General features: G+C 44.2%; 1 protein-coding gene across 1 annotated transcript in view; it reads right to left on the reverse strand.

Moving 5' to 3' along the window:
• The window catches only part of TAF1 (TATA-box binding protein associated factor 1), a 493,091-nt gene that overhangs the window by 90,043 nt on the left and 378,715 nt on the right, over positions 1 to 24,333 (reverse strand). The window contains 4 exon segments of the mRNA XM_030210565.1: positions 17,092 to 17,192; positions 17,195 to 17,213; positions 17,414 to 17,530; positions 17,612 to 17,679. Coding sequence (XP_030066425.1) covers positions 17,092 to 17,192; positions 17,195 to 17,213; positions 17,414 to 17,530; positions 17,612 to 17,679 — 305 coding nt within the window.

The following is a 24,333-nucleotide window of genomic DNA, read 5'->3' on the forward strand; positions in this document are numbered from 1 at the left end:
TAGTGATGTGCTTTAATTGCTCCAAATCATTACTGTCAAATATTTCTGGTGTGGCCATGACTCCCATGTTCTTCTCAATCCAACTCTGCTTGCACTGACACCCTGTAGCTCAGTTTTGAGAATCCTTGCAGCTTGATACTAACTGTTGGTGGGCCAGAAAAGGTAGCAAACACAAGAAGTAGTCTTGAGCTAGCCAAATAAAAACTAAAAGCAATGGCTCCCAACTTGTTTTCCCTCATTCTGCTGCAAGGTCTAGAATCGTGGGCTTTCACTTCTTCACAGCAGCCCCTGCTGAAATCGTCAACTCTGCTTCCTCACAGCTGATCACTGCTGCATTCGCTGGCTTTCACTTCTTCACAGCAGCTCTTGCAAAAATCCCGGCTCTGCTTCTTCACAGTTGATCACTGTTGAAATCGCCAGCTTTCACTTCTTCAGAGCAGCTCCCTAGCTGTAAATTCAGAGCTTGTGGACTATCTTCAGTGTTCACCCCTGCAACCTAGGAAGTAGTGCCTGCCTATTTCGCTGTACTGGCTCACCAGCATCCTTCTCCCTAATCACTTCTGATCCCTGATCGGGTCAACCTTCTTCCGGCCTCTCCTTTTAAAGGGGCAGATCGACAGGCATCCAAGTTGTAACACCACTTTAGAGGACTCTGATACTGCATTCTGTTGCCTGCAGATAGGCTTCTTCCCTGATATCTGCTCTGACCTGCTGCATTCTCCACTACAACAGCAACGTCCACTGCCCTCTCCTCCTTTGCTCTGCCCCTTTACCTTGGCCTCCCTCATCCAATATAGCTCCAGGGCTGGTGCAAAACCTGCAACTCCACCTGCTACATTAACTCTGAGTTGATCGTCCTCAGGATCTGCTCTTCACCCACCGGCCAGTTCCAGTGCTTCATACCTGAGGATTCGCTACCTGCTGTTTCAATCACCGACACCAGACACTAGATGTCACCTTCCCCCGCATCTCTGCACTGTACTCACTATGTCATTGGCTATCTGATGGCTATACCTCATACCAATCATTCACCGTTATTTAACAGCTGTTTTTTTTAACCCTACCCCTCTTCTACCACTGCCATCTCCTGGATCAATCATGTACTCGTCATCTACATTTCAAATTCTCTACCTCTTAGCCTTGTTTCACTCTGTCCTGACTGCCACTGAACCATCTTATGCTCACATTCCGCTCATCTCTGGTCATAGGAGCCTCCTATCCCGTAAGCAGCCTCACTTTGTACCTCAGTTTGCATCTCTGTCCCATTCCAACATGCAACATCGTCATACACTTGTTCCTCTCGTGCGAGCACAGCCTGCACCATTCCAGTCATTTCGAGTGGGCTACATAAACGCCAGATCCGTAGTGAATAAGCCTGAGCTGATTTCTGATTGGATCTCCTCTGCTGCTCTTGATATGCTGTTCATCACAGAAACCTGGATCAGAACACCAAAAGACCCCATCGTGCTAGATCTCTGCCCGAAAGGCTACAAGATCATCCACTGGGACTGAACAGACAAACGAGGTGGTGGGCTGGCACTCATTTATCATTCCCACCTCACAGTAGACACAAGTTCGGATTTGATCTCTTCGTCGTTGGAAATCGCAGCAGTCAAGATTCATCATCCTTCCCTTCATGGCCACTTAATCTGTGCGCTGCTCTATAGACCCCCGGTTGCCTGGTCCTGCAGTCAATCTGAGCTACTGGATTTCATCTCGCACATCTGCTTAAATAACCCGAATATACTCCTGCTGGGTGATCTCAACCTTCATCTAGATAATCCTGCCTCTCCGGATACTTCCCAGTTCCTAGATTCTCTCCACCTTTGCAACCTTGATTGCCCTATATCTGGTCCATCTCACTGTAAAGGCCATTCTCTAGATCTCCTCTCATATAGATTCTTGGACAGTAAGAGCTTTTCCCTACACGATATTGGCTGGTATGCAACGACTTGGTCGGACCACTTTAAGTTAAAGTTTTCCTTGCGTTGGCAAACCTCAGGCCTCCCCCAGCCCCGTCAAATCCGACAATACAACACTAGAGGCGTCATTGATCCCAGCCTGTTCTGGAAGTCCCTTTACAGTTGCGGCGAGGACTTGCAGCCAACCACGCCAACCTATCTCTCTGACTGGGAGAACCACTGCAAGGTTGTGCTGGACCATATTGCACCTACCCATTTCTAGACTTCCATATCCGCAACTCTACACCCTGGTTCTCGGCTGATCTCAGAGCCTTAAAAACAGAGACTAGACGTCTGGAAAGAGCCTGGCGTAAGCGGAAGTCGGATGCTGCGCTGGGTGCTTGGAAAGGCAGTCACCGCAGGTATAAGTATGCCATCCATCAAGCAAAGCGAAAGTACTTTTCCGCTACGCTACAGTCTGCTGGCCGGGACATCACAAAGATATACCAGCTGATAAACTCTTTCCTTGATACCCGTACTCTAGAATTCTCCAGTGCTGATCTTCCTTCTGCTTCCCAACTTGCAGTTTATTTCAATGAGAAAATACTGACCCTATAGTCTTCAACCGTGAGCTGCCTCTCTGATGTGGACGACTTCCTGGAATCTTTGACTATGCCAACGGGTGTCTGCCCGGCTGATCGCATTGGACCAAATTCACCTGCTTATCACTTGACAAGGTAACCGCTGCTTTACTTAAGTTCGCCAACAAACCCTGTAGATTGGATGTTTGTCCGACTCATCTCCTGAAAGCTGCACCGAAGTGTTTTGTTGAAGATCTGACTACTTACCTCAACTTCATATTAAGTGCTGGATCTTTCCTGCCAGGCCATGGTAATATCCTTCTCACCCCTGTTCCGAAGAATCTAAAGATTAAACCGGACGTCGTCTCTAACTATCGCCCAGTGGCTTCGATACCCCTAGTTACCAGTTAATGGAGAGTATGGTCAATTGTTCAGCTCAATGACTTCCTGGCTGCTTTCGATATCCTACACCCCTCTCAGTCTGGTTTCCGAGCTCAATATAGCACCGAGACTGTCCTGGTCACCCTCTTATCTAACTTTAAGCAAGAGTTATCCATGGGTCGGAAGGTTTTACTGCTTCAATTTGACATGTCTAGTGCCTTCGATATGGTGGACCATGAAATCTTGCTTCATCTGCTGGATTCTTTTGGTATAGGGGGTCCTGTCTTACAACTGATTCACAGGCTTTTTTAACAACAAGAACTTACCAGGTCTCAGTGAACTCGGTTAATTCTGATCCGTGGAAGGCCTCCTGTGGGGTCCCGCAGGGCTCCCCACTTTCACCTGCCTTATTCAATATTATGTTGATGCCTTTAGCTGCTGCTCTCGCAAAACTGGACCTTAACCCTTTCATCTATGCCAACAATATTACAGTCTACATTCCCTTTCGCTCCCACCGTGTCGGAAATTGTTCACCTCATTGATGCCTGCTTCTCCACCTAGAACATTGGGCTCAGGTCTTCCGTTTCAATTAAACAAGGACAAAACACAGTGTCTCATCCTCTCATCCATCCACACGCCAGTAATTGACAACGGTGCTCCCAGTATTGGGCTCTGTCCTTCCGATTGCCACAAGCCTGCGGCTTTTAGGAGTGCAACTGGACACACACCTCCAGCTGGACAATCATGTGCACTTGGTCACCAAAAAATGTTTCATGCCATGTGGAGGCTTCGGCATATCAGATACTTCCTTACTAGAGATTTGTTCCGCACACTTGTCCACTGGCTTGTCCTCTCCCATTTGGACTATTGCAGCGGAATTTACGCGGGCTGCCAGGCCTCTCTGTTGAAAAAAGTTCCAAACAGTTCAGAACACTGCTGCGAGACTCATCCTGAGAGAGCGACGCTTTGCACATGCCGAACCCTTACGGTTCAAATTACACTGGCTGCCTGTTCAGGAGTGTATTGCCTTTAAACTCTGCTCCTTGACCCATAAAATTATCTATGGGTTTGCCCCAGAGTATATGCAACCCCTTGATCGACCTCCCGCCCAGGAATGCCAACCTGCAGCTCGTTTCCTTCCTCCACCTTCACTTCCCAAACTGTAGGGTGTCAAGTACAAGAGGATCTTCGCCTCGTCTTTCCGCTATTGAAGTCCTAAGCACTGGAAGCTCTCCCGCAACACCTTAAAACTCAAGCGGACCACGCCCTCTTCAAGAAGTTGTTGAAAACCTACTTCTTGCCAAGACCTACTCCTCACTTTATACCGCTGCTTGATGCACCCTCCCTGGCTCCTACCCTGCTAGTTCACCCTGTTAGATGCTTCTCCCCCTGCATACTCCTTGTATACTCTTCTAAGTTTTCCTATTCTGTATTTTATTTAATGTTTGTAAGCCACATTGTGCCTGCATGAGTGGGAAAATGTGGGATATAAGTGAACAATAAATAAATAAATCTGGAGAAATCCTAATTCTGCAGCAAGGTCCATAATTTGGAGATATTATCATGGATGTGGAATCACAGAAAACTGAAGACCCTAGGCTTTGTATATAAATTTACATTAAAAAAAACCAGATACCATGTTACCAGTTAAGCATAAAGGTGGGTCTCAGACTCAATTGAGATTGAAGATTACAAGTTTCTATAATAGTTCAGCTGTATATGTACACCGCTGAGAATTACATGATTATGATTGGAGAAATTAGGTCTTACCTGCTAATCGCTTTCCTTGAGTCTCTCCAGACCATTCCCTACGAGTGGGTAATATGCACTCCTACCAGCAGAGGGAGACTGAGAATTATTGAACAGTGCTCCTGTATAAGGGACTGTGCAACCCTGACTTGCTCAGTAGTTTGAATAGCCAACACCTAAAAAAACCTTCAACCACAAGAAACTGAACACTTAAAACATCACCAGAAATTGAGCTCCCAGAAGGAATTCCCCAGAAGAAAAGGAGCACCAAAAAAGAATAACTGGAACAAACTTTAATAAAAACACAGATGCAGTTGCAATCCCAGACTGTCTTTTCTTCTATGTTTGTGCAGCGCTGCGTATGCCCTTGTAGCGCTATAGAAATGCTAAATAGTAGTAGTAGTAAGAAATCTCAATGATCCCACTGTTCCTGGGAATGGTCTGGAGAGACTCAAGGAAAGCAGCAGGTAAGACCCTAATTTCTCCTTCCTTATCGTCTTCTCCAGACCATTCCCTACAAGTGGGAAAGTACCAAAGCAGTACTCACCGAGGGTGGGAAAGCCTCTCGGTGCAAGACGGACGTCCCAAGGAAGCATCCCATCGTGCCTGCACGTCCACCTGTAATGCTTGACAAAGGAATGCAGTGAGGACCAATCGCCACCTTACAAATGTCCTGTGGCAGAATGAGAGAATGTTCTGCCAGGAAGATGCCTGCGCATGCGTAGAATGCACCTGAAGAACCGCAGGCACCTGTTTCCCCGACAGCAGGTACGCGGAAAAAATTGCCTCCTTGATCCAATGCGTGATGGAAGCCTTGGAAGCCGCCTCCCCTTTTCGAGGTCCCCCCAAAAAAGACCCAGAGGCGGTCGGACTTCTGAAAGTCAGCTGTCTGACACAATAGCACTGCAATGCCCGACGAACATCCAACTTATACAACTGAGGGGACTCATCCCCTAGGAAGGAAGGCAAGGAAATAGACTGGTTGACATGAAACGGAGAAATCACCTTAGGAAGAAAGGAAGGAACCGTCTGTAACACACCTTCTCCTTGGTAAGGGCCAGAAATGACTCACGACAGGACAGAGCCTGCAACTTGGAAGTACGCCGCACCAAAGTGATAGCCACCAAAAAGACCACCTTAAGCGTAAGATCCTTAAGCATAGCTGCCCTAAGGACTCAAATGGGGCTTGAACCAAAGCCGACAGCACCAAATTCAAGTCCCAGGGAGGGACCGCCGGGCAACACGAGAGAGGCCGCAATCGCTTAACCCCCTGGAAAAAATGAGACACATCCGGATGAAGGGCTAGCAATTTCCCCTGAAGCGACCCTGAAAACACACGAGCCAACTGAAAACAAAGGAAGGACAACGACAATCCTTTCTCCAGACCTCCTTGTAAAAATTCTAGTAGATGACCAATGGAAGCCTTCAATGGCTGCACCTCCTGCTCTTCACACCAAGCCTCAGAAAACATGCCAATCTCGAACATAAGCCAAGGAAGTGGACCGCTTCCTGGAACTCAGAAGGGTACACACCACCGCAACCGAACAGCCCCTCTTCAACAGTTGTGCCTGCTCAACAGGTGTCATGTCCCCTATCTCAACGCAAGCGGTGTCCTCGGGCTGCGCGGGGTTGTTCACAGAGCAGTGGTTGCAAGCTCCTTAATTTCTTTGCTTCCATACACCTGGGTCTGCTCTTCCTCTGCCTGGCTTCCCTTGCTTCTCTCCTATTGTCTTCGGTTCCTCCTTCCCCTGCTCTTGTCCTATGCCTTGTTAATCTGGTTGTGAGCCCTTGAGCCAGGCGAGGCCTAGTGTTAGGCCAAGGCCGGGGTGAACCGAGCAGGCGCTATACACTACCCCAGCTACCAAGTCCTGCCCACATACGCAGCACCAACTTGCAGCTCCAGAAAAGGGGAAGATAGGGCATTCAGTGCGGGCCCTCACAGCCGTCAGGAACCCATTTACTCAGAATTCAAGCATGGCGGGGCCTCACGGTCCCTAAACCCCCCCAGGCAGGGGAAGGGGAGGAAAGAAGCAGAGGAAAAAGGGCGAGTCTGTACGAGAAATAGAGCACCGGCACACACAGAAACACGTCAAGCAGTACTCCACGGCACACAAAGGAAATGAGGGACTGCAAAATAAAGATACGTCGTAAGCACGAGACCAGCGGAGCGGAGACAGGAGAGAGCAAAGTCAGCAAAACGGAGGGTGGTGCCTAACACAGCCCCAGCACCAGAAAGGAACAGTGCTCAAGCAATACAGAGGATAATTACAGAAAAGAAGGACTGACAGACACAAGGGAAAACTGCACCAAGCAGACAACTCCCAGAAGCAGTGAAAACTCTGCAGACAAAGGGTTAACCAACCTCAAACACATAGCTGCCAGAGGAAGGGAACACTGCAAACACCGTTAATTGAAAGTACAGGGAAAGAGCAAACAACCCCCCCCCCCCCTTGGGGAGAAACAAAGGGTCCTGAAACAAAGGGTCCTGAGCTTGCTAAAGGCAGGACATACAAATCCGAATATAAACACAGCAACAAAGGGTACTCCAAAGGAAGGGGAAACCAAAACAAACAAAAACTGGAACAGAACGGGTAGGAACTCACCACACAGCATAAGTACATAAGTAATGCCATACTGGGAAAACGACCAAGGGTCCATCGAGCCCAGCATCCTGTCCACGACAGCGGCCAATCCAGGCCAAGGGCACCTGGCAAGCTTCCCAACGTACAAACATCTATACATGTTATTCCTGGAATTTTGGAGTTTCCAAGTACGTTTAGTAGCGGTTTATGGACTTGTCCTTTAGGAAACAGTCCAACCCCTTTTTAAACTCTGCTAAGCTAACCGCCTTCACCACTTTCTCCGGCCAACGAATTCCAGAGTTTAATTACCCGTTGGGTGAAGAAACATTTTCTCCGATTTGTTTTAAATTTACTACACTGTAGTTTCATCGCATGCCCCCTAGTCCTAGTATTTTTGGAAAGCTGTGAACAGACGCTTCACATCAACCTGTTCCACTCCACTCATTATTTTTATATACCTCTATCATGTCTCCCCTCAGCCGTCTCTTCTCCAAGCTGTATAGCCCTAGCCTCCTAGTCTTTCTTCATAGGGAAGTTGTCTCATCCCCCGCTATCATTTTAGTTGCCCTTCGCTGCACCTTTTCCAATTCTACTATAATCTTTCTTGAGATTGCGGCGACCAGAATTGAACACACTACTCAAGGTGTGGTCGCACCATGGAGCGATACAACGGCATTATAACATCCTCACACCTGTTTCCATACCTTTCCTGATAATACCCAACATTCTATTCGCTTTCTTAGCTGCAGCAGCACACTGAGCAGAAGGTTTCAGTGTGTTATCGACGACGACACCCTTGTCTTGGTCCGTAACTCCTAACGTGGAACCTTGCATGACGTAGCTATAATTCGGGTTCTTTTTTCCCCACATGCATCACCTTGCACTTGCTCACATTAAACGTCATCTGCCATTTAGCTGCCCAGTCTCCCATTCTCGTAAGGTCCTCTTGTAATTTTTCACAATCCTGTCACGATTTAACGACTTGAATAACTTTGTGTCATCAGCAAATTTAATTACCTCGCTAGTTACTCCCATCTCTAAATCATTTATAAATATATTAAAAAGCAGCGGTCCTAGCAGGACCCCTGAGGAAACCCCACTAACTACCCTTCTCCATTGTGAATACTGCCCATTTAACCCCACTCTCTGTTTTCCTATCCTTCAACCAGTTTTTAATCCACAATAGGACTTTTCCTCCTATCCCATGACCCTCTAATTTCCTCGTAGCCTTTCATGAGGTACCTTGTCAAACGCCTTTTGAAAATCCAGATACACAATATCAAACCGACTCCCCTTTGTCCACATGTTTGTTCACTCCTTCAAAGAATTGAAGTAAATTGGTCAGGCCAAGATTTCCCCACACCAAAAGCCATGCTGACTTGGTCTCAGTAATCCATGTCCTCGGGATGTGCTCTGTAATTTTGTTTTTGATAATAGCCTCTACCATTTTCCCCGGCACCGACGTGACTCACCGGTCTATAATTTCCCGGATCTCCCCGGAAGCCTTTTTTAAAAATGGGCGTTACATTGGCCACCCTCCAATCTTCTGGTACACAGCCAAACAGAGAATCCCGGGTGCAGTGAGAGAGGTAATTAGACACACACTAGAAGCAGCAGGCAAGCAGAGACAGAGAACAGAAACTGCAGCAAGGTAAAGAGTAATCAACCCCACTAAAGCACAGAGCAAATAGCTCAAAGAGAGCGCAGGTAAGGCTTCAGCAGAACAGGAATAACGCCAAAGCAGGGGTTGTAGGGGAAGGTAAGCTTAAGTAGATCAGAGTGACATCAGCTCAGCCCCTGACAGACCAATCAGGAGCAATTCCAAGCATTCCCCTGTCGGACCCCTCTAACTCGGAACTGGGGTTTATGAGGAAAGAGGGTGTTGAAAACGTCTATACAGGAGCATGCACATGAGTAGTGTCCTCCCAGGAGTTTTCTGCTGGTCCATATCCTTTCCAAGCGATGGGGATATTGAAGATGTCCCGAGGCGCGGAAGCATCTAGGATACCCCAAACTTCATATTCCCCCTGAGAGGGTGATACAGCAGGACTAGCTGGTAAGACAGGTAAGGAACCTCCTCTCAGAACCACTGGTTTGAGCAAAGACACATGAAACGTGTTGTGTATCTGTAGAGTGGGTGGTAATTTAAGCTGATAGTATACTGGGTAATCTTTCTCAAAATGGGGTAGGTCCCACAATCATGACGCAAATCGAGGAAAAAGGGGTTTTCAGATGAAGATTGCAAGTAGGCAACCATACCAAGTCGCCTGGCTGAAAGCAGGGCTCCAATCTCCGATGCTATCTGCTTAACGTTTCATGCGAGCGATGTTTAACTGAAAGTGTCTTCTGGACAGAAGACCAAATGGACTGGAGAGAGGTTACTGTATTAGCAGTCCATGGCGATATGACTCCATGGTTTTCTCAGGACAAGGTAATGCATTAGGAGACCCTGAGGTCTTTGACGATTGGCTTTATGCTGAGCGCACTTCGGACAAGAAGCCACAAACTCTTGCACTCCCGGTCGAGTGTAGGCCCACCAATAGTTCTGTGCAATGAATCACTTAGTTCCCAGGATACCAGGATGCCCAGCCATACGAGAGGCATGCCCCCATTGAAGTATTCTCTCCCCAACCGATGGTGGTACAAAAGTCATAGCCGTGTGTACCGCAAACATCATAGCGGGAATATGGCAGCAGGTTCAATACATGTTGCAGGGGCTCAGTTCAATTACATGTTGCAGGGGCTCATCTTCAAGGTCAGACTCCATAGATCTTGAGAGTGCATCTGCCTTGGTGTTCTTCTCTGCCGATGGTAAGTCACGTGAAATTAAAGCGAGAGAAAAATAATGCCAAACGGGGCCTGTCGGGGATTCAATCTCTTCGCTTCACGCAAGTAAATCAAGTTCTTGTGGTCTGTGAATACGGTGAAGGGCTCCTGCTCCCCTTCCAAAAGGTGTCGCCACTCTTCTAGGGCCAATTTAATGGCCAGGAGTTCCTGGTCACCTATGGCATAATTCTTCTCGGTGGGGGAGTATTTCTTAGTGAAGAAGGCACAGGGGAGAAGTTTCCCGCTAGGGTGGACTTGTGACAAAATTGCCCCGTGCCAACCGATGACGCATCCACTTCCACGAAAAAGTTTCGTGTCAGGTTAGGGTGTCGTAAAACTGGCGCTAAGACAAAAGCCCATTTAAGGTTCTCAAATGCTTCACAAGCCTCTGGGGACCAGTTACAGGCATCAGCATTTTTCCTGGTCAAGGCAGTAAGAGGTGCGGTCAGTGACGAGTAATTCTGAATGAACTGCCTGTAATAATTTGCAAATCCCAGGAAGCGTTGTAGAGCCTTACGCCCGGTAAGCTGCTGCCACTGCAAGATGGCGGTCAACTTACTGGGATCCATACGCAGTCCTTGGTTCGAAATAATGTATCCCAAGAAAGGTAATTCGGACTGATGAAACTCACATTTTTCCAATTTCACATATAACTGGTTCTCTCTCAACCGTTGCAACATGATCCTCACATGTTCATGATGGTCCTCCCCTGATCTGGAAAAGATAAGGATATCATCTAAATAAACCATTACAAACTTAAACAGGAGGTCTCTGAAAATGTCGTTCATGAAGGACTGGAAGACTGCGGGGGCATTAGCTAGGCCAAAGGGCATCAACAGATATTCGTAGTGCCCGTTGCAGGTATTGAACACAGTCTTCTATTCATTGCCCTCTCGGATCCAAACAAGATTGTAAACCCCTTTGAGATCTAGTTTGGTGAATATCTGGGCTCCTTGCAGACGGTTGAACATCTCAGAAATCATGGGTAAAGGATATTTGTCATTCCGGGTAATAGAATTGAGTCCTCTAAAATCAATACATGGGCGCAACCCACCATCTTTCTTCTCCACAAAAAAAACCCCAGCACCCGCTGGCGACTTTGAGGGACGAATAAACCCTCGAGCAAGGTTGTCTTGTATATACTGGGTCATGGCTTCAGTTTCAGGACGAGAACGAGGATACACTCGACCACGAGGAAGTTCAGCTCCTGGAAATAGTTCAATGGCGCAATCATAGGGTCGATGAGGAGGTAAAGTCTCCGCTCGCTGTTTAGAAAAAACATCTTTGTAGGGCTTATACCTATCTGGTAACACTAAATTTGCTTGGGCAAGAGGAAACAGCTCTGGTACCGGAGAGACCTTGTCCAGATAGGCTTTATGACAGGCTAGACCCCAAGCTGACAACTGACCCCGGTCCCAGTCGATGTGGGGGTTATGTAAGCGAAGCCAAGGTAATCTGTATATTAGCATCATAGCTAAGAGCTTTGATTCAAGGCCTGACTTTGGTTCAGGATCTAAAATGAAAGACAACCTTACAGGCCCATGACTCTAACCTGAACTTCAGTGTGACTGCAGAACTCATGATCTGTTGTGACTTTCATGCAGCAGAATAAGGAACGAGCGTAGGTGGAAAAACTGAGTAACATCGTTTAGCAACATGGTGGTCACAGATGTTTTAGTGAAAAACAGAACTCCTCAGGAAGATGACTTAGTCTTCCAGGAAGAGCTGGTCTATTATTAGCTTTTCAGTAAATACTAACCAACTCATTACCATAACCAATCAGTGTTAACCATTATATTAGCATATATCCAATAAATTGGATTATTCTCAGATTATCTATGTATGATCTGTTATGTTAATGAACATATATAAGTGATTGTACTTCCTACTTCAATGGGGAGAGACAGTCACAGCCAGTACACCTTTGTGCAAGCAGGGCTGCTCTCCCATGAGAAACCAATCAATTGTATCTGCATTGGCAAGTAATAATAAAAGAACTGTCTTGTTTATAAGGAATAAATCCTATTGCTTCCTCATAAGTAGTCTTGAATCTTCTATACCTGTAAATTGGCTTTAGCTGGTAATTTGGGGCGAGGGCGAAAAAGACCCTAAAATAAAACATTAGAGACTCAGACCCAGAGAACACCTATGTGTAGCTGTGGTACTGTACTCCCATAAGCAATTGATTGTACATATACTTGGAGAATAATAAATAAAAGTATTTGATTGCTTATATATCACTGATCTGCTAATTGTACAAATACTTGGTAAGAAATAAATTACTAATTAAACTCCTAACTGATGCAGCCTTGGGTGATTTATTTCTTCCTAGGTATTGGTGGGTGAACCACCATATTGGGAGGGATAAATACACCTTAAATAATTCATTGGTGACCCACAGCGAGTACTAGTCTTTTATCACTCTAAATTGTGGGGAGTCCTTTACCATCCCATTTTGTAAGTAGTGGAAATCTTGTACAAATACTTTGGTGGTAAGAGGGGTCCCTAGTACTTTGGAGTGGTCGTAAAAAGACTAGCCATTAAGAGATATATGATACAAAGAAGATAAGTAACAGAGATATATGAGCAGAAGAAGATAAGTAAAAGAGCTGTTAGCCTCTGGGACGCTGGGACAGGTTCTAACACTCTATGGGAATTCTATTGAGCAACATTGGCAAGTGACATCTTTAAATTGTTTATGATTATATTTGCTTAGTCCTATGTCTAGCTTTTTAGCGTAGGTGTTTTAAAAGAGCAATTACCCAGGATTGGTCCTACGGTCTGGTCAGTCGTGGGTGTTTTAAAAGATCCGGGTAAAGATTTGATTCCTAGTTGGTCCTAAGACTCCTTTGTTAGAATAGGTGTTTCAAAAGAATACGAATATTGGAAGTACTAGTTGGTCCTGAGTAGGTATATATATTAAGATTCCTAGTTGGTCCTATAGAATAGGTGTTTTAAAAAACTAGACTAATAAGATTTACCGTACATATATCACTGCCACACCTCTTCACAGGGTGATTGATTACTTTCCAGTTGACTGCATGGATCTTATCAAGTTTTGTAATATATGGTATCAGTGGAATAAAAAAACAGCCTGATCTTTATTGGCCCCCACATGGATCCTTTAATCTGAATATTCTATGCAGATTACTTAAATATGCTGAGACACACACAACGGGTAACACCAGCATTAAACATTTGAAAATTCCTAATAAATGGCTTTTAATCGGAATTAAAGAATTGAATTCTCATTGTCCACCGCTGGCAGCTCTTGCTCCACCGGTGCCTCCTTCTCCACTATTTAATGATAAAATTAGTCCTTCTAAAGTATTACCTTGTGGTACAACTGTAGGCTACGGTACGTCTGTAGCCTACTATCAATTATGTCCTGACTTTTCAAGCCAGGGTAGACATGCTCTACACCTTAGTAAACCCTATGATCTGGACGTCCCACAGTTTTATATGAATCCCATAGGTAGGAGAAAGAGTAGAGGGAATTTTCGAGGGCGACAGGGAAGCTCTGGTCTTCACCATAATATTCAGTGCTTTCGATGTAAAAACTTTGGACATTTTGCTACCCAGTGTAGGAGTTTTTAATTCTCTGGTTTGAAATCTTATTATTTGAAATTTCTTTGTTCCTCAAAATGTTTCCTTTTTCTGCTAGAGGGAATTCTTGCTAGGTGTCTGTAAATAGCTTTGTCTTCAGTTACATGCACTACTGATAAGGATTATACAGTTTTAATTCTATTTTTTTAATGTCTAATATTGTAGATAGGATTTATATATAATTTTCTTTTCCTGCTTGAAGTTTTCCCTGCTTCTTTTGAGATACTATGGTCTAACCTTGTATACGTGTGTCCTATAGAGATGGAAAAAAAGGAACAACTCCAAGAGATCAAACAGAATACCAGGATAAGATGCTCCAAAACACAAACTTTATTCAGACCCTACACGGTCCGTGTTTCGGCTTTTTAAAAAGCCTTCCTCAGGGGTCGATCAGTGAGTGCACAGTAGTATACTGATTGAAAGAGGAGCACATAAATTGATGTCTCGAAATGTAAAAAGATATATTGTCTCGCACCAACAGGTCCGAACCACAGGCCTGGGGAATGCCAGAGCAGCTACTAACAAATCTAAAAACACTCCCATCTTAATATTATACAGTGATGGGGGACACAAAATTTTAAATCTTCAAAAACTATGCAGAAAAAAGAACCTAAGTTCAAAAGGAGCATTGTATACACAGCGACAGCTGTCTCAGAATTAACAGTAACATTGTAGATTACAGCAGATAAAGACCTGTACATTCTGTCTAGTCTGCCCAACAAGATAAATTCATAGCACAAGGTATGATGTGATACTTCATATGTATACTTGATCTTTTTTATTTTATTTATTTTTATTTGTCGCATTTGTATCCCACATTTTCCCACCTTTTCGCAGGCTCAATGTGGCTTACATTATACCATAATAGCGATCGCCATTTCTGGAATGAGAAATACAAAGCGGTATTGCATTAAAGTTCATAAATGATAGAGTTATAGATTAAGTTAGGTAATCAGATCATTTCCAGCGTGAGAAATAAGGTGGTAGTGCGTTAACGTTCATTCGTGACAGAATAACTGAGCAGTCGGTGTAGAGAGTTCGATATTATCTGGTTCTGGTAGAGTTTCGTTGTCTGGTATTTAGGATGGGTCATTGTGGTATGACTTTTTGAATAGGTTGGTCTTCAGTAATTTTCGGAAGGTTGTTAGGTCATGCATTGTTTCCACATTGAGTGGAACATTTTCCCAAGGAGAACATTTCGCAACCTGATATAATCAATGAGTACTAAGCCATGTAGACTACTGCAATGGAATTTTTGCGGGATGCAAAGAACAAACCTTAAAGAAACTTCAGACCGCTCAAAACACGGCAGCTAGGCTTATCTTCGGAAAAAACGGGATTTGAAAGTGCAAAACCCCTTTGCGAAAAACTACACTGGCTCCCAATCAAAGAACACATTGCTTTCACTGTGTAGGGATGAGAGGATGAGACAGTGTGTTTTTTCTTTGTTGAGTTTTAGTTGAAATGCTTTTGCCCAAGAGTCCATGATGTTCAAGCTGATCTTGATTTCATTGGTGATTTCTGTCAGTTTAGATTTGTAAGGAATGAATATTGTGACATCGTCTGCATAGATGAAAGAGTTAAGGCCTTGGTTAGATAAGGACTTGGCTAGTGCGGTCATCATTAAGTTGAAGAGGAGCGGTGATCCTTGTGGTACTCCACAGTCTGCTTTCCACGGTGATGATATGTTTGACTTTGATTTTACTTGATATGTTCTTGTGGTTAGGAAAACCTTGATCCAGCTAAGTATGTTTCCACCAATCCCGAACTTATCTTGTAATCTTATTAATATATTATGGTTTACCATGTCGAATGCACTAGACATGTCGAAATGGAGGAGGAGGATGTTTTTGCCTATTGCTATTTCCTGCTTGAATTTGGCTAGGAGAGTGAGTAGTACTGTGGAGGGGCGAAAACCTGACTGTGATTCGTGTAATATAGAGAATTTGTTTACATAATCTGTAAATTGTTTGGCTACCATGCTTTCCATCAGTTTGACTGACAACGGAATGGATCCTACTGGATGGTAGTTAAGTGATTTCATTTGTTTTTTTACTTGGTGTCTTTTGGTATCGGATTGAGTAGGATATTGCCATTTTCCTTAGAGAAGAGACCTTGCTGAAGCATGTAGTTTAGGTGGGATGTGAGGTCTGCTATGAAGCGGTCAGGGGCGGATTTCATTAGGTAGTTGGGATAGGTATCTAGTTTACAGTGAGTGCTGGAGAACCTGCTGATCGCCTGTGCAACTGCATCAACGGTAAGGAGGGCAAATTTTAACCAGGTTTGGTCAGCCGGGTATTCTCCTGTGGTTGGGTCCAACTCATTAAGGAAGATTTCGATGTCAGTGTTGTCCTGAGGTAGCATGTTGCATAGGTTTGCAATTTTTTATTTGAAATACTTAGCATTCCATAATTGCGTGCTTATGTAAGAGAAGGTAGTGGCATGCACCAGTTTGTATTTTAGTCCTTTACAGCTGGGGAAGTGTAGGTTGAGAAATTTGCAGATGATCTTGTGGCATTTCTTGGAGGTAGGTCCACGAGGTTTAGCATGTAGATTGGGGTGTCTGCGTGAATGATTTTGTGTACAATCGTGCAGATCTTGAACGCAATGCATTCCTTAAGTGGGAGCCAGTGGAGTTTCTCTCTTAAAGGTTTTGCACTTTCATATTTGGTTTTTCCAAATATGAGTCTGGCAGCAGTATTCTGGAGTTTTTTGATAGTCTGTTCTTTGCAGCCCGCGTATAGTGCGTTGCAGTAGTCCAGATGACTTATTACCATTGACTGTACCAGGCTACGGAAGATGTATATATCCAGTAAGCACCCATTCTCTTTTATAGGATGCACTGAAAATATGCACTCTAGATGCCTAAATATAGTTGTCCCTTTAAAAAATCCTCCACCTACCAAAAAAACAAAATGTAAAGCCGCTAAAGTCCTTCAAATCTATTTCTGGGTAACTTACCCTTTCATGACAAAGGAGAATAAGATAAAAATATCACGATATTTACAAATTTCAGTCTGTTAATTATTCACTAGGCATTTAACTGTATTTGCTAGCTAAGGTAGAAATCTATTACAATGCTTGCTTTCTTCAATATCTATATTTTATATATTAACATAGTAGCTATTTTTAAGAATCCTTATTAAAAATGTTGTATTCTGTTTCATTTGTGTAAGCAATGCTCAAAACTGTGCAAGTAGGAGAAAAATTCACAGGTACCACTTGAACTATTTTGAAAGGAAAAGTGGCCAAAAAATGCAGATGTTTTTGAAGATGCCTTCCTTAAGCTAACACTTCTTAGGGAATGCCTCAAGAAAATATGAGTAAAAATATGTGTTGTTCTATAATGCATATACTTTAACTCAAGTACATGGTGAAGAATTTTTAAAAAGCCATAAAGTTTTGGTTAATTCATACTTGAAATGACCTCAATCCCAGTATGAGTGAAGACGGGGTAAAACTCACCTGTCCTCGCTTCTCTGGTGTGGTGGTGGGGGTGTCTGTAGCTGATAAGTTACTTTCATCTTGGTATACTGAGGCATCACGCGACATACTAAGAGAAGTGTGGTATCATAAAAGTTGGGAGGCTGCAGTGTGCAAAAGCAAGAACTGGTTTAGTTCTCTCCACAAGAAGTGGGTTTTAAACTAAGCTTAGCAGTTTCTCTCTGTCTGTGCACTCAGCAACAATGATTGGTTTATATAAACCCTGAAATAAACTAGTCAGTCAAAAGAGCAAGAGAAAAGCCAGTGGAAGTCTCCCAAGAGGGCACAAATCCATAACACTGACCTGAGGTGTATACGGCCCGGGAGTCATAGGTTCAAGGCTTTCCAAGTCTGCTTCTTCCAAAGCAGCTTCTTTTGCAGTGGAAATGTCCTTCTCCAACTGGGTCAAGTGTTCATCATACTAAAAAATACAGAAAACTAAAGTTCAAAGACAGACGACACTACTCAGGTAACAGCAGAAAGCCTTATGTACTCGTATTACCTCAGCCAGTGTTTGATGACAAATGTTCACAATCTCCTGTGCTGTTTTAGTGTATTGACTGTCAGGTCCTATAAGAAAAATGTTTCAAGTCAGAATGCACAATTGTAAATCACTGAAAAATCCTTACTCCGTAACCTCTGCAGTTACCTATATCCAAACCTCTGCCCATATTTTTATTTTACCCAGTGGAGCTGCATCTTTCCTACATGATACATCATTAAGCTCTCCAAGCAAGTGTGATTGCCACCTAAATATGTATTAGAAGACAATATGTGCTAAAGCAAAAGACACAAGGGTCTATTTACTAAAAAGCACTCATGCATATTATCATACTACAATACACGTTACTACTCGCCTTACTGTATTTTAAACTGCATTAACATTAATGCAGATTAACATGAAAGTAAGGTTAATAGGCTGCATTACATTCAAACTCATTATTATTAAAATTGGTTATCACAAATCATATCAAACAGCATGGTTTCCATTAACACACTGGCTAAAGCTAAAACTCAACCACTTCAGGAGATATAGTTAAAACTACTGCACTAGCCTCAGTGGGTGATCCAATTCCACCCAACCTTCTCAATATCCTATTTTCTTCTCACCAGTCAGCAAAACAGGCCCCTCAGTCCAATCCCTCTATGAGGCAAGATGGGTACCTCACCAAACATCAATTAGATATCTTGATCAAAAAAGTTCCATGTCCCTAGAAGTTCTCAACTAAAAGTTGAAGGCAGAAGGGTGTGCTTCTCCTAGTGCCCAATTCAAAAGGTGCTCCAAAGGAGTGCATGAAGGCACAGAATCTATTTTTAATGTTTGCACCCTGGTAGAAGAGGGAGAGGCACTCTGAAGCCCCTTAAGATGTCTATGGGGTATGGTAAATTTGACCACTGATGGGGCACTTCTAATCAGAATAAAGAAGGATGGGTTTGAATAGTGCCAAGGGTTCTATTTGCTGGGAATAAAGTAAATTACTCAATGGCAATCAAGGCCTTCAACTGGGATAGGAGGTGGAGGGGGCTTTTGATATCAGTGGTAGTAAGGCATCACTTTTACTAGCTTCACAAATATGGATTTAATGTTGGATCCAGAAAGGTTACATCCTTTAGAGATTCAGGTCTGTAATACACATAACCTGCAGCATGAACATTCAGAGGGGAATCCTATAACATTTACACGTTGAAATATTTTGGTATACTGGTATTTATGACACATGTACATATGTATGGAACTGCACAAATTCGCCTAAATGCAGTTGTGTAAATACCTGCCTTACATAGCATGTCCTCATGAGGGTCAAGCTTAGGGCATAACTGCTAGAATACTGTCAGTTATGTTATAACACTTATACCAGCTCTATGGCTGCTGTAAGTGCTTGTGCCTTACATCACGGACATACGCCCTCAGTTAGGCTAGTAAAGAAAAGCAGACGCCTGTGCTCCTTTACAAAACAAGCTTCTTCCAGGTGCCCTTGAACTGCTGCAAGATGATGTCCAAAGCTGCAATACCACAGGACATCCTGAAGATGAAATAGAGAAAAATTGCATAGCTCACACAGACCAACATCAACTGGTTGATCCAATCTTTGTTTTTGCCCCATTGTACACATGAATATCTGGTTTTCTTTTCTTGAAAAAAATGTGTTTACCTATAATAGATATGCAACTGAATACACAAGCAGAGATTTCTAGGGTAGTGCAAGCTTGTTTTTATCAAATAAGAAGTTGGCAAAGATTAGGGTGATGTTGTATAGGGGACGCTGACGACCCATCAGACTCTTACGCTTCTCAGTTCCTCACTCGACATCCTCTTCAACCTCAGTTGAGCTCCACCACCCCCTCTCACCGAACTGGCCATTGTCTTGACCTCATCCTCTCCTCTACCTGCTCACCCTCCAATTTCTGTGCCTCAGATCTTCCTCTCTCAGATCATCACCTGATCCCCTTCACACTTCATCACCCTCTCCATCAGCCCCGCCCTAAACTAACCACTACTTTCAGGAATCTCCAGGCCGTTGACCCTCGCAACTTATCCTCTAGTAATCTCTAATCTCCTCCCCTCCATCATGTCCTCCGAGTCTGTCATAAGGCTGTCACCGCTTACAATGCACTCTCTCATCTGCTCTGGATACCCTTGCACCATCCATCTCCCGTCCACAAGGCGAACCAATCCCCAGCCCTGGCTAACCCCCGGCATCCGATACCTTCGCTCCTGCGCCCAATCTGCTGAACGCCTCTGGAGGAAATCTCACACCCATTCAGATTTCATTCATTACAAATTCATGCTATCCTCCTTCCAGTTCTCCCTATTCCTTGCCAAACAAGACTATTACACCCAACTAACTAATTCCCTCAGCTCCAACCCTCGTCGTCTCTTCGCCACCCTTAACTCCCTCCTTAAAGTGCCCTCCGCTCCACCCCCTCTCACGTCTCTCCTCAATCACTGGCTACTTCCGCGATAAGGTACAGAAGATCAACCTCAAATTTACTACCAAACCACGTCCTCCTTTAACCCATTCCCTCAACCAACCAACCCAGGCCTCCTTCTCCTCTTTTCCTAATATCACCGAAGAGGAAACCGCCAACCTTCTTTCCTCCGTCAAATGCCCACCTGTTCCTCGGACCCCATCCCCACCAACTTACTTAACACCATCTCTCCTATCGTCACCCCCTCCATCTGCCATATCCTCAACCTCTCTCTCTCCACCGCAACTGTCCCTGACACCTTCAAGCAGATACCGCATTCAGTTCAAGCTTCTCCTTCTTACCTACAAATACACTCAGACTACAGCCCCTCATTACCTCTCTACTCTCATCTCCCTTACGTTCCCGCCCGAAACCTCCGCTCACAGGACAAATGCCTCCTCTCAGTACCCTTCTCCACCACCCGCCAACTCCAGGCTCCGCCCATTCTGCCTCGCCTCACCCTATGCTTGGAATATAAACTTCCTGAGCCCTGTACGTCAAGCCCCCTCCCTACCCATCTTCAATCCCTGCTCAAAGCACACCTCTTCAACGTTGCTTTCGGCACCTACCTTTATACCTATCAGAAATCTAGACTGCCCCAATTTGACTGATTGTAAGCTCTTTGAGCAGGGCACTATCCTTCTATATAAATTGTACAGCGCTGCATAACCCTAGTAGCGCTCTAGAAATGTTAAATAGTAGTAGTAGTAGTAGTAGTAGTAGTAGTACTGTAGTCACATCACTCCTCAAAAAAACCATCACTTGACCCTACCTGTCCCTCCAACTATCGCCCCATCTCCCTCCTACCCTTCCTGTCCAAGATACTTGAACGCGTCGTCATAGCCGCTGCCTCAATTTTCTCTCCTCTCATGCCATCCTCGATCCGCTTCAATCTAGTTTCCCGCCCTCTACACTCGACAGAAACGGCACTCACTAAAATCTGTAATGACCTGTTCCTTGCCAATCCAAGGATCACTACTTCATCCTCATCCTCCTCGACCTATCCGCCGCTTTTGACACTGTCAATCATAATTTACTTCTTGCCACACTGTCTTCATTTGGGTTCCCGGGCTCTGTCTTCTCCTGGTTCTCCTCCTATCTCTCCCACCGTACCTTCAGAGTACACTCTCATGGATCTTCCTCCACTCCCACCCCGCTCTCTGTTGGAGTTCCTTAGGGATCTGTCTTTGGACCCCTTCTTTTTTCAATCTACACCTCTTTCCTGGGCTCGCTGATTTCATCTCATGGTTTCCAATATCATCTCTATGCCGACGACACCCAACTTTATCTCTCCACACCAGACATCACTGTGGAAACCCAGGCCACTTATCCGACATTGCTGCCTGGATGTACAACCGCCACCTGAAACTGAACATGTCCCAAGACTGAGCTTATTGTCTTTCCACCCAAACCCACCTCTCCTCTCCCTCCACTCTCTATCTCAGTCGATGACACCCTCATCCTCCCCGTCTCATCTGCCCGCAACCTCGGTGTCATCTTCGACTCCTCCCTCTCCTTCTCTGTGCATATCCAGCAGATAGCCAAGACCTGTCACTTCTTTCTCTATAACATCAGCAAAATTTGCCCTTTCCTCTCTGAGCACACCACCCGAATTCTCGTCCACTCTCTCATTACCTCTCGCCTTGACTATTGCAACCTACTCCTCACTGGCCTCCCACTTAGCCATCTATCCCCCCTTCAATCCATTCAGAACTCTGCTGCACGTCTTATCTCCCGCCTAGACCAATATGCTCATATCACCCCTCTCCTCAAGTCACTTCACTGGCTTCCGATCAGGTACCGCATACAGTTCATGCTTCTCCTACTAACCTACAAATGTGCTCAATCTACAGCCCCTCACTATCTCTCTACCCTTATCTCCCTGTACGCTCCTACCTGAAACCTCCGCTCACAGGACAAATCCCTCCTCTCTGTTCCCTTTTCCACCATCGCCAACTCCAGGCTCCGCCCTTTCTGCCTTGCCTCTCCCTATGCTTGGAACAAACTTCCTGAGCCCATACGCCAAGCCCCCTCCCTGCCCATCTTTAAATCCTTGCTCAAAGCCCACCTCTTCAATGTCACCTTCGGCACCTAACCATTTCACCTCTATCCAGGAAATCTATACTGCCCCAATTTGACTGTCTGCACATGTTGTCCTTTAGATTGTAAGCTCCTTTGAGCAGGGACAGTCCTTCTTTGTTAAACTGTACAGCGCTGCGTAACCCTAGTAGCGCTTTAGAAATGTTAAGTAGTAGTAGTAGATTTTCAATTAATGGTTTACAGTTTGGTACAAATTATATTATTATAACAGCCTGTATCTTGGGGTTTCACAAACACATTGTAAAGTGCTTCAGGTGGAACAACCTTCTGCTGTGCATTTGATTTTTGGTCTTGGTCATTTTGATCATGTTTCCATTTGTATGCAGACTTTACATTGGCTCCCTGTTTTATATAGGGTGCGTTTTAAATGGTTGGTTCTTATTTTTAAGACTGTGAATGGGGTGGCACCTGGCTATTTTAAACAGGTTTTGCAATTCTATGTACCTCAGTGTTCTTTGAGATCAGAACATGCATGTCAACTAATTCTCCCTTTGTTAACGCAGCTGCGTTACAGACAACGCTGCCTCCCTGATGATGATGTAATAGGCCCAATACTCTGGAATAAGCTACCTTTACATTTGAGGACAGCAAAACAGCTGAGTGTGTTTAAGAGACAGCTTGAAGCATATTTGTTTGCATAGGCCTACTTTGGTGTAGACTGAGGGTGAAGCTTTTTGTATATTTAGCAGGGAACTTCAGTGCATTGATATACATGTTTTTGGCCAAAATTTTGTTTCTAATTTTGTTAGATGTTTTAACTGATACATATGTATATTGTACTCTGGCTAGTTAACAGGTGGATATAAAATGTGTAAATAAATACTCTCTAAAGGCAAAAATGAACGTCTCAAACATGTGCCAAATCACACGAGTACAGTCCTTCAATTCACATAGATATACTAACAGCAATGTGCACTTAGATAAAATCATTCACCATTTCTCCTCAAGTATTCTATCACATGAAGTCAAAAACTTTCTCTTATGGAAAACTAGATCAAATCGATTCTTATCTATACATAAATCCTTTTACAAAAAAGTGGAGAAAGGATAGAACTTTGGAGCATATTACATGAGAGCGGCAGGAAGAAGAAGAGGAAGGAGAAACAAGGAGGTGGGGGGGGGGGGGGGGGGGGGAGAGAGAGGAGGTAAAACAGAATGGAATAAAACCAAGCAAAGAAGAAGAAGGAACTGACTGAAAATAATCAGCATAAGGAATATCAAGTCAAATGCAAAGCGCTGATAAGGACGAATAAGAGGGACTTCGAAAAAAAGATTGCGTTGGAGGCAAAAACACATAGTAAAAATTTCTTTTAGGTACATTAATAGAAATCAAACAAAATAAAACATGGAAAAGAAAATAAGATGATACCTTTTTTATTGGACATAACTTAATACATTTCTTGATTAGCTTTCGAAGGTTGCCCTTCTTCCTCAGATCGGAAATAAGCAAATGTGCTAGCTGACAGTGTATATAAGTGAAAACATTCAAGCATTACTATGACAGTCCGACAGGGTGGGAGGAGGGGGGTGGGTAGGAAGTATGCATGGGGACATCAAAGCATATCATTGATATTCTAACAGGGTGGGTGTGGATAGGTGAGGGGAGGGTGATCAACAGAGACATACAGCTTTATGGTTTATAATGGGCTAGGAACCCCAGATCCTTGTTAAGTCCTTTCTGTTGGGTGTTAAAATATTCAATCATTCTGACTTCAATCACCCTCCCCTCACCTATCCACACCCACCCTGTTAGAATATCAATGATATGCTTTGATGTCCCCATGCATACCTCCTACCCACCCCCATCCTCCCACCCTGTCAGACTGTCATAGTAATGCTTGAATGTTTTCACTAATATACACTGTCAGCTAGCACATTTGCTTATTTCCGATCTGAGGAAGAAGGGCAACCTTCGAAAGCTAATCAAGAAATGTATTAAGTTATGTCCAATAAAAAAGGTATCATCTTATTTCTTTTCCATGTTTATTTTGTTTGATTTCTATTGATAACCTTAAGAGTGGACTAACACGGCTACCACACTCCTCTACTTTTAGGTATATTAAAAGCAGGAAGCCGGCAAAAGAATCGGTTGGACAGCTACATGACCGAGGAGTAAAAGGGGCAAACAGGGAAGACAAAGCGGTAGCGGAGAGA

The sequence above is a fragment of the Microcaecilia unicolor genome, chromosome 7 (assembly GCF_901765095.1).
Source record: "Microcaecilia unicolor chromosome 7, aMicUni1.1, whole genome shotgun sequence".
In the NCBI taxonomy this organism is placed as follows: Eukaryota; Metazoa; Chordata; class Amphibia; order Gymnophiona; family Siphonopidae; genus Microcaecilia; species Microcaecilia unicolor.